Source organism: Micrasema longulum, unplaced genomic scaffold (genome assembly GCF_059751315.1).
Source record: "Micrasema longulum isolate JH-2025_06_02 unplaced genomic scaffold, ASM5975131v1 h1tg000335l, whole genome shotgun sequence".
Taxonomy (NCBI): Eukaryota; Metazoa; Arthropoda; class Insecta; order Trichoptera; family Brachycentridae; genus Micrasema; species Micrasema longulum.
The window spans coordinates 506,942-518,629 of NW_028277539.1; the positions used below are offsets into that span (position 1 = coordinate 506,942).

The 11,688-nt window shown below is 32.1% G+C and overlaps 1 protein-coding gene across 2 annotated transcripts; it reads right to left on the minus strand.

Annotated features, from left to right (window-relative positions):
- Positions 1 to 1,434: 1,434 nt before the first annotated feature.
- On the minus strand, positions 1,435 to 9,639 carry LOC148282360 (charged multivesicular body protein 2a-like). Of its 2 annotated transcripts, none has more exons than XM_088225216.1 (6): positions 9,485 to 9,639; positions 9,137 to 9,322; positions 5,542 to 5,754; positions 4,984 to 5,081; positions 2,594 to 2,691; positions 1,435 to 1,951 (listed from the first exon to the last, which is right to left on the minus strand). In XM_088225216.1, the coding sequence occupies exons 2-6, from the start codon at positions 9,302 to 9,304 to the stop codon at positions 1,842 to 1,844; spliced, it is 687 nt and encodes a 228-aa protein (XP_088081342.1). In that variant the 5' UTR covers positions 9,305 to 9,322; positions 9,485 to 9,639; the 3' UTR covers positions 1,435 to 1,841. The 2 variants fall into 2 exon arrangements, with proteins under 2 accessions (XP_088081342.1, XP_088081343.1); XM_088225217.1 differs by having other exon boundaries at positions 9,137 to 9,315; positions 9,485 to 9,621.
- Between the last annotated feature and the right edge of the window lie 2,049 nt (positions 9,640 to 11,688).

An 11,688-nucleotide genomic window follows, 5' to 3' on the forward strand; every position in this document is an offset into this window, starting at 1 on the left:
GTTTATGGTTTTCTCCATACTATTATTCACTTTTATAACGAGCTACTTCTCGGACATACCGAACAAAAATATTGTCAACAGTTGAGCAAAAACTCTTCAATCATTTAAAAACATAACTTTTCAAATTAAAACCCAAGTAATAAAATCTAAACAGGCGGCTAACATGACATGACACTATGCAAGTGTCTAAGTACCTAACTGGTGTTTTCGCCGACATTGAAAAAATATCACACATGGTTGAAATTGCGTGTAAAAAATCCAAGCTTTGTGAACCCAGTGAGTAACGGCTCGGCATCACAATACAATTTACAACTTCTTTTGTAGTTTATAAATGACATCCTTATTTCGGGGGTTTTTACATCGCTTTAAAGTTGTTTAAAATGTTTTATGGTCAGTGCATAGTTAATGATACCAGTGGGTGATGTCAGATCAGTTAAAAACTAACCCTTGAATTATAAAATGTCTACTTAGGAAGAGGAAGTGTCTCTCGATTCGTGAAAAAGTGGCAATTATTCTTCAAAAATCTTCTTATCCACAGTGAAAGTAGTATGTTTGTAAGCATTTATTATAATTTTCCTTAATAGTTTTATTTTTTAAATTATCTGTATGAACTATATGTATATTTATTTGTTTGCTTAGTGACAATATGCAATGGCGATTGGATTTAAAAAAACCTGTCTCTGGTGTAACGAGTAATGCTTATAATGAGCAAATTCACTCGGTCCCATCTTCCTCGTAATAACCAAGTTTGACTGTATATTCGTGGCTTGGATCTTAAACTAATATTAATAAAAAACATTGCCACATATGTTAAAAGAGTTAATTATATATATTTATTTGACGTCGTGACCCTCTACAAAATTTTGGCAAGAAAACTATAAAATCTGACATTGATCCTTTTAGATCTAAGGCGCAGATAAAATCTCTGGTTCAGACTGAATTGTAACTATAAAAGATTTTCACATAGTTTATTAGGGAGAAAATAAATTAAGCGCATATATATATTAACGGTGGAAATTTTATTGTAATTATACATAATAAAACTCTATATTGTAAAATATAAATATATTATAAAAAGAAATCTATAAAATACTGAAAGTAACATTATGCAATGTTATAATATTGTATAAGGCGCGGAGTTACTCTGCAAATTAATCAGACTGGATATATTTATATACAAAATATCTTACAATATGAGTTGCTAAACTGCAGATTAGCATTATGAATTTGAACAACATCTAGGGCACCATTTTTAAAATTAATTTTGGCCCCATAGGGCCAAAAATATAAAATGTTAACATACGTTATGTCCTTTTTTTCCAAATTTAAAAATGAGCACCAAAAGTAAAACAAAATGGTAAAGGTTACACGTCATTTGAAAGAAAATTTTCTGCTCTTCAAGATATTGTGTTTGCTTTTGCGTTACATATATTATTTTATTTGATTGCAAGCCTTTAAAAGTCAAGTGGACGAAAGTGAGCATTTTCGAAACCTCAGCGTTCGCGTTTAATCATGGGTTCATGTGTACATATTCTGGCAAATCATGAACTGGCATATCAGCCCTCAAAAATAATACATTGAGTTTTAGGACTCCTAAAACTCAATGTAAAATTAAACGCTCGTAATGTAATCATGTCCGTGAATAAAATTTGAAAAATATTTTTGGAGAGCATTTAACTTCCTCATTTTAACATACATATTTTTGCTTGGATGGACTGGCATCGTGTTGTAAAATCAGGGCAAAAGACATTTTGTAAGTTTTTTTAACGGTGCCGGGGATTCCAATGAAAGTTCAAACGTAGATATAAGAGATATAACACAGCCTTTGGTTGTATTTTTAATTATTCCCTTCTTAAATTGTCCAGTCGCGCTTGGAGATCCGCGTCAGCATCACTGACTCCTCCCCCTCCACCTGCCACGGCAGCGGCTGGCTGCGCTGGAACTTTAGTGCCTATAAAAAAATTTATGATTAGAAAAAAAAACATTTTGGCAGTAGGCACTTAATTTTTATTCCAGAATGTTCTTTCTTACTGGCAACACTGAAAAAAAACTGACAGGAAAAAATCTATATTATTATAATCTCTGCAGGAAAATTTTAATTGCTTAGCACCTGACACTATTATTTTGTTTTGAATTATTTTTTAACTATAAATTAATTAATTTTATTACTTTTTGGTATCTTTGAAGGATTTTTTTTTCTCAATTCAACTATTTTTGTAGAATTTTAGCCAAAAACAAGAAATCAATCAATAACAATACTGAATATTTTATATTTATTAAGATTATTCAGCATTAGATAATTTATAACAAAAGCAGAACAATATTATTATTACTTAAATACTGTATGGTCCAATAAGAAAGCATAGCAAATATTTTTAATTTGTAACTAATAATATAAAAACTCATTCAGAATTGTTTATGTTATTTTAACTGCGTATGTATGTATGAGTACGTAATTTGAATTTTGTTTAATTCCTTATAATTTTTGTCCAATATGTTTTTTTTACTTCATTTTGTTTAATTTTTATTTTATGTAATTGATTTAGCATTAAAATAAGTGAAATAAAATATTATAAATATCAATAAAACTCACCTGCAACCGATAATGATCCTGTGGCCTGAGGTAACCCTGATAGCTGGTCGTTGAGTTGTAATCCTAACTCATCTAATATCTGAGAGACAACGGCATCACTAAAACAATAAAAAACTATATTTAAAAAAATGCACTTGTGTTGGTTTTGCCTGAGGCAATAAATTGATTTATTCATAAATAATTTGATTATCAAAGTCTTGTGTTGAGTTGGGATGAAATCGTACGATAAGGTCCCGTTTTTATTTATTTGACCATTGTCAATTTCCATGTAAATCTCCAATTGGATACAAAAAATGTTTTATTGAGCGCGGTAAAAATTAGAGCATTAAATTGTACTGCAAAGTTTCTGGAAAACGTACAAAAAATAAATAAAAAATTTAATAAAAACGCACTACTTTGATTGACGTCGCTGGTTCATATGAACCAACCAGTGATGTGACAGCTGTGAAGGATATCCGGTTGGCTTTCCGTAAACGAACCAATGGGAAGAACTAACAGTGAACAACCTCTGACGTCACACGCGGAGTTATTTCAGAAATACAAAACTTTAAAAAATCATGGCGCTGATAATACGATATGTAAAAAAAATAAATTATAATTTTGGCTTAGCTTAATAGTCTATTAACAAATAAAACAGACACTGAACTTCCTCATTGTAGTCTGCATTACTTTACGTGCTGTTTAACCCATCACGTAATGCAGACTGTATATATGAGTTAGAAGTTAATGAATAGAAATCAGATAGCTGCTAAACTGCTGATATGTACAGAAAAATAGATCCATTTGATCCGCAGAAGCCTTATTCAGCAAGCGAATTGCCCTATTAATGGGTGAATTCTGACTAACATTTGTACAGCTTCTGTTTTATAAACATTCATAGAGTTATGGGTCGTTAAAATAATGGTTTAATGGATACTACCCAATTTCGGCCGGTCATACCGGAAATGCATTACGATCGGTTATCATTGCCTCTGCCCAGGGGCGAAGGAGCATATGAAGCAAGTGAGGCTGAGCCTCACTAAGAAATCATTGCTATTCACCAGTACCTAATATGAATTTTGTTTTCACACTAGAATATTTCATAGCCCCTGGACTGGTACCTGAAGCGTAAGATTGATCATCTTACCTTCATGTAACAAAAAATGATAAAGATACGCTGAGATTGGTGTACCAATGCAGTGCCCTATGCACCATAAGGTGCGGAAAGGGAATGATGATGATATAATACAATCCAACAATTAGTAAAAAAAACTCAACTAATGAATAAATTCAAATCTACAATACAATTAAAATCAATCAATAAAAACGAATCAAATTCCAAGCTATCTTGTCCTGCAAATATTCTTTGACTCTATAGTAGCTTTTTCCAAACAGCCTGTGCTTGACAATTTTGTTTGAAAAATTGTTGGCAAAGCCTGAGTTTCAATAGATACCCTGTAGAATTGTATGCATTTTGAGGCAAAAGAATCATATTTTTTTGCAGTCTAGTAGTGGGCACAACTAGCACATCTTTATTTCTCGCATTGAACCTATGGAAATATCTGTTCCTCTTAAAATCATCAATATTTTTAAGTACATATAAATATATTGATATGTGACTGACAATATATTGATTTCTTTCAAATTATCTGTAAGTGATTATCTAGGATTCATATTGTGAATTGCTCGAACAGCGCTCTTCCGCAGCACAAATACAGAATCAATATCTGCAGCATTTCCCCACATAACGCTGTGGAAGTAAGTGAAATAGACCGACCCAGCTGTTTCTACATCAGTAAGATGTCGAATCTTTTTAACAGCGTAGGCTGCATAACTAAGTCTGTTCGATAAACCAGCTATATGTGGACCCCATTGAAGCTTGGGATCTAATTTTATGCCTAAAAATACAGTAGTATCAATTAATGTGATGGTGATTGAGTATCAGCGCCGGATCCATTGGTTTCTAGCGCCTCGTCACTTAATTAAAAGGGACGGGAATATATACGTTTGCAAATTAATACGAGCATATTGTTCTTCCCTGCCTTGTGAGCAAGTGTCCGGTTCATTGTGACAACTGGGCTTGTGGTAGGTCTAGCTCTGAGTACGGCTGGTCATCTTGCTTACTTGTCATGTAACAAATCAATAAGTTATGCAGCAATGAGGAAGTTGTGTTTTTTTATTATTTGTTAATAGACTATCGAGCTAACATAAAATTAAAAAAAAAACAATTATGTATAGTACTTTCAGCACAATTATTTTTTAAAGTTTTGTAATTACTCCGCCTGTGGCGTCACAAGTTGTCTTCGTTGAGTTCTACTGATTGGCGAGTTCAATCGAGAGTTCAGTTCTATCAAACTAAGCCAAAATTAAAGAATAATAATTATGTATCATATTATAAAAAAATTGCTTACGTCTCTTCTTCTTCATCATCATCTTCCATTGCATCATCCATTGCATCATTCATCATTTCTTCTTTCATGTCCATTATTTCTGATTGTTTTTCAAATTCCTGAAAAAATACATAAAAAAATAAACGCTAGTCAAATTTTTGTACGGTAAACTTGCATTTAATAAAATATGCAGTTACTAACATATTTTGTTGTATTTGGATATGTATTTATAACTACACGTAATAAATTATAAAAATAATACAGCTGAACAAATAAACTAAAACAAACAAACAATAATTATAATTCCTTTTCTCATGGTGCCACTCCACGGAGAAGGTGGTCTATCATCACGGCAATTTTTATTTTGCACGCAGCCGGTTCGAATTACGATTTGGAGCTACAGCAGAACCGCTCTTGTATGTTTTTAAGCTAGTAGATATGTCGTCTTTCTACACTGCGTTATCCTTCAACTTTTCCTTGTAATATGATACCGACTATTTTATACTTCTCTCCATTAATCGCCCAAAAACTGACAAAAAATGAGTATGTATTCAATTGAATAAAAATAAATAAACATACTTGTAAAATTTTCTGTATTTGAGGTAGGTTTAATTGTTTATTCATATTCATCATAGCTTGTGTGACACCCTTCATTGCGACGGCCATTGTATTTTGAGATTTCAGGGTTTGTATCTTAAGTGAGACGGCTTGTATATTTGCCTTCATCAGCATGAATTTCCTCACGTATCTACGAGTCCTGACGAGATCTTTTGCCATTATTTTAACGGCATCCTGAAAAAAAAAAACAGGTGAACAGACACTGTCTTGACAAATATATTGGTAGCAAATGACAATCGTTAAATGTGCAAAAATTTTTATTTTGACAACTGTCTAATGAAGATCATTTTCTGTCGGCAAAAAGCTTCTAAAAATTTTTTTTTTTTTTTTAAAAGTGTGACATATTTTTTAAATCAATGATGTAATTAGAAATATGAAATTAAAACTGAAAAAAATTAAACTTTTTTTTTCATTATTTTTCCCAGTATTTGCATAAAAAAAAACATACATAAAATTTTTTTTTAGTAGAATTAGAAAAATTTTGGCATTGAGGGGTTAAATTGTTAACTAATGTTAGTAAATATTAGTATATAACCACTTACCATTAAAATGTTTGACCACAAAGTTAATGCTTTAAACATAAATAATATTTTAACCCTTTCCCTTACCCTTTTAATACCACGTTCAAAATTTACACATTTTATTTATTACTTTAAACACTTATTTTACATATTTTATCTAACAGTTTAAACACTAATTTAGTTATTGACCGTGAATATATAGACTGTATACTTTGTAAATACTTAAGTTACTAACCATTTTGATAAAAAAAATTACTCAGATATGCTGTGAGAACTGCATAGTAGTGCTGTCATAGGCACTCACAGACCCAGACAAGGTAGCCATTTAGGACCCCTTTTATTCAATGTATATGTTCATGATATAGGCGATTGTTTTAATAACTCTAAATACATTATGTATGCAGACGACATGAAGGTATACTTAAATATTGAAAATACTAATGACTGTCATAAAATGCAGGAGGACCTCACTAGACTGTCGGTTTATTGTTTAAATAATAAACTATCGCTTAACCCTGAAAAATGCCTAAAAATAACATTCAAAAGAAAGACCCGTGCCATCGATTTTAATTACAAATTAAATAATACAAATATTAAATCTGTCGAAACAGTCCGTGATTTAGGTATCCTCTTAGATGAAAAATTAACTTTTAATCGTCACATCGATGGTATTACTGAAAAATCTTTTAGAACACTAGGATTTATACTACGCACAGGCAAACCGTTTCAAAATACCGATACTCTTAAAAAATTATATTTTTCTTATGTTCGTAGTTTACTAGAATTTTCTTCACCTGTCTGGTCTCCTTATTATAAAATTCATTCCTGCAAAATTGAAAGAATTCAAAAAATGTTTATAAAAAACTTAAACCGTAGATTACATCTCAATTTTCCAGATTATCGCCAAGCGTGCGTTTTTCATAATATCCAAACTCTCGCTGATAGACGAACCACAGCTGATATAGTGTTACTCACCAACATAATATCTGATAAAATAGATTCCCCCGAATTGGTTAACCGCATTCATCTTAAGGTACCACAGAGACAAACGCGTTATACACAACTTTTCCACATACCTAAATGCAGAACAAATTCGTCAAAAAACGCTACGATTAACCGTATTATGGATACGTATAACAGGAAATTTAACGAAATAGATATATTTACCAAAAATATTAAATTTATCAAAACTGCCATAGGTAATAAATTGTCTTTGTCCGCATCCTCCTCTCCGTTGCTCTCTATCCCTGAACATATATAAGTTTTATAGTGAGAAGATCTTTTAATATAATTATGTATCCCCGTACTGCGGGCCAACTGTTTGTGACACCTGATTTTTATAATCCGAATCATTTCTATTAAACTTATATGTTATTCTTATTTATATATTATGTAGGTGCATATAATATGCATTTGTGTGTTCGTTTTGAATCAACGTTCGCGTATTGTCAATCCTTATTTTATTGTTGTCATTATTTCGTATTTACTGCATTTTGTGATTACCTACTGTATTGTATAGGACTCGTCCCACATTATTCATTCGATGTGTATCAGTTAAATTTAAAAAATAAAATGCTTTTTTTTTCTTCAGAATACGGTTTTGAAATTTAACATACTTAAAAAAAATAAAAAAAAACAATTTATATCATTTCGTCATTTGAATTTTAACAAAAAGGTTTCTAACTTTTTACTAAGCTCTTTATTGTACCATTTTTAATACAATTTACAAGTTTTAAGCAAATATATTATTTTCATACTTACGCACCCATACAAACGCACCCTCTCCCTCTTTCATTCCCACACGCACATGTATCCTCTCCCTCATTCATTCACGCATACACACATTCACATACACATGAATACAAACGTCACACAAATACAATTACTAAACTTATTTTCTTATATATTATGTGTCATTATATTTACAGTGGATTTTTTTAATTGGCTTTAGTATTTTTAAGATTTTTCTAATTATTTTGTTTATGTAATAGCTGTAAAAATCCCAAATAAAATGAAATAAAATAAAATAAATAGAAATATGTGAGCACCGCGGTGAATGAGTTAAATTGTTGATCGTTAAATTTGTACTACTTTTTAAAAAAAAATTATAGTTTTATTCATTTTAACAAATAAGTAACATACATAATTGTATTTTTGTTCCCGCAAAGCCGAAGCTTGTCTGCGGGTTACATTACATTTTTTTTTTTGATTTATAAGTAAGTACATAGTTTAATAATAATTGAAGAAAAAAATATATTTATACACTTAAGTTTCACTTGCTGTTTAATAATTTTTTGACTATTTTTTTTAATGAAATTAGGTTTTTTTCTTCACGATTTTTGGCTGGTATTAAATTGTACAGTTTTGGTATTTGATTCATTTAAGGAGATAAAATAGCATAGGTACATGAATATTAATAACACTAGAACATTTAAAAAAAATAACAATACCAAATACATAGTACGCTATTAAATTTTTCACAGTAAAAATAAAAAAGTTTACATATCCAGTAAAAAATATATATATATATATTTTGTGCCGAAACGATGTAAATAATACTTATAATTAAATATATTAATAGAAAAGATGGACAAACTCAAAATATTGAAAATAATACTTATTTATTTTTATTTTGAATCTTGAAAGTAAGGCACATTTAAACATATTTGAATAAGAATAATTTTAAGCTTTGTTAATCACATATGAACAAATACTTCCCAATGAAAAGTTACACCATCCTATTTGTAATGTTTATTCGAACAGTTTTTACAAGGAGGCATTTTGGTTTTGGTTTTAAATGTCAAACTCACATCACACCCGGCTGGCAGTCAAAAAACGGCTAATAACGCATCGGGCGTTACTGAAGATTTAGGCATCAGTTAAGTGTCATCACTTTTGAGGGCCCAGGGGGCGTCTATGTGTATTAATAGGTCGATGATGACATGTTATTGACTGATTTCAGTGATAATTTTACCCACATTTCGTCAATCCTCCCATCTACTTCACTAAAATCAAAAGAAAAGCAGACAATTTACCATTTGACCTTCCTTGGCAAGTTTCTTTATGTCTGCAATGACCTTTTTTTCTTGCTGTTCCATTTTCATTTTTTCTCTATCTAAATCTCGCATTGCTTTGTTTAATGCCCTTTGATTTTTCCTAAGCATCTCGTCGGGAGACATTTTCCTTCCAAATAACCACTCCATTGTTGAATTTACTGAAAACTAACAAAACATCAGAATTTGACAGTCAGTGACAGTTCACTGACAAATTTGAAAGATGATTCATACTGCGGGTGTGTTGTTGTTTAGATAAATACATGTAGTATTGTGTTTTCACGTACTACTATTTAAATAAAGTTGAGTTTATTATTATGCAAAACTAACCGTCACAGTGTCTGCTTAAACAACGAGTTTTGTGGTACTTTTTATTAGAAATTGACTGTGACAATTCACCCGCCCAACAAACACAAAACTCACAAAACTGTCAAAACTACCGATGAAAGTAGTCGACTACATTCGATGGGTAAATGTAGTCGACTGAAAGCCCGAATGCAGTAATGTAGTCGAATGAATTCACTCAGAATATTGGGTAGCCTCCTCCCAAGCCAAGGGTAAACATCTTTTCCAACTGAAACCAAATGTAACAGAAAAGCCTTGGTTTTCCAAAGTGATTCTGAACAAGTTTGAGACATCCTCCATATGCAGAATGCGCATTGGGCACTGCTGCAATGGTTCTCACCTGTTCAGAATCCATGTCCGGGACTCTGCCATTTGCGAATGTCAGCTAGATGAGGAGGTTTTAAACCATATTTTTTTTGGATGCCCCATAAATGATTGTTATCCTGATTTCCTATCCGACCTCTCTGATATTAATATCCCATTCCCTATTCATATTCTAACTCTCCTGTCCCCACCCAATTAACGTGTATTTAAAATCCTATGTGAATATCTAGTTGAAAATGGTGTTAAGCTGTAAATACGTTTTATTATTATATGTATATATTATATTAAATACTAACATGCTAACTTGTACATATTATATTACTAACACATGTGTATATATGTAAAAAAAAAAATAAAAAAAACTCGACACTGGCCAGAACACCCAAGTTGAGATGTGAAAAGGCCATGAAAATACGAAAAAGAAGAAGAAGAATGAATTCACTCGACTGTCGAAATGCGATCTCTCAGGCGAATGTGTGGTAAAACTATGTACGATAAATGCACAAATGTTGAGATCCGTACATTATGTAAGGCTGAGACAAGCATTATCGACAAAATCAAGAAAGGAGCTCTGCGCTGGTTTGGACATGTAGAACGAATGGACAGCGAGAGAACGGCTAAGAATATTTACAATGCGAATGTTGATGGATGCAGAAATAGAGGAAGACCGAGAAAGACATGGCATGACCAAATCCAACAAATACTTAAAGATGGACATGTCAAAAGTCGGAATAATCGGCGCGCGTGCATGAGAAGATGTATGAATGTAGAGGAAGCGAGATCTGTGTGCAAAGATAGAGTGTTGTGGCGTTCTATCCTCTCTGCCTACCCTTACGGGGAAACGGCGTGATGGTTTGTTTGTTTGTTTGACAAATAGACCAATGGGCGAGTCTCACGCTGACTATCGAATGAATTAGTAATTTCCAAACTAATGAATTCACTCGACTACAAATAGACCAATAGGCGTGCGTTAAATTCATTCGACTTCAAATAGACCAATTGGCGAGCTTTACGCCGACTACTTTCATCGACTACTTTCATCGCTAAAGCTAGGGTTTCCTAGGACAGCGGTGCCCGTATTTTAACGGCCGTAGTGAACGGTGATGCAGTGGACAGCCGTCGTAAAGGTGACTAGAGTGTGGTTTTCTAGGAAAACGGTGTTATCAACACCATTTAACACCGTTTTCCTGGGAAACCACTCTCTAATCACCTTTACGACGGCTGTCCACTGCATCACCGTTCACTACGGCCGTTAAAATACGGGCACCGCTGTCCTAGGAAACCCTAGCTTAACTAATTCGTTATTACGTAATGGGCGCTGGGATCTGGCGGATGTGCAGTTAAAATGCTTTTGTTTTTTGTAGTTATGTCAGCACAGATAAAATAAAAATGTATATTAATATAATTAATATATAAAGTGCATCATTTTACAATAACAATAAAATAAAGTGACGTTTGTTTATAGGTCTGCTGCTAGCCTATTTGTGTACTTAATAATTATAAAATTTATATCAAATCCATCCGATCTGAAATATCAACACAATAACAGCTGATTGTAGTTTTACATGCGTGACCTAAAGTATATACTCTAAGGACCTAAACAATAAATATGGAACAAAAATATTTTAATTTTCATCCTTTCTTTGGCAGATAAATATTAGGTTGTATAAATAAATAAAAAGTAATAAATATCAAGTAATGATAACCACAGACTATAATTATACCCATGTAAAAAAAAACAAACTGATGTACCTAATGTTTGGATAATTTATATAGCGCCATTTTTGTGAAAATCACCTCCTATGTAGGTTTATAATTTGTTGCTCTACGGGTGGTATTTTTTAATTTTCTAACCATGTCTCCAT

What these genes read in the sequence shown, in the direction of transcription:
- LOC148282360 (XM_088225216.1), bottom strand. Translation starts at nt 9,304, where the DNA reads ATGGAGTGGTTATTTGGAAGGAAAATGTCTCCCGACGAGATGCTTAGG. An exon ending in AAATACAGAAAATTTTACAA is followed by an intron (nt 5,082 to 5,541) that starts GTATGTTTATTT and finishes GTATTTTTTCAG; the next exon opens with GAATTTGAAAAACAATCAGA. An exon ending in AGGATCATTATCGGTTGCAG is followed by an intron (nt 1,952 to 2,593) that starts GTGAGTTTTATT and finishes ATTTTTTTATAG; the next exon opens with GCACTAAAGTTCCAGCGCAG.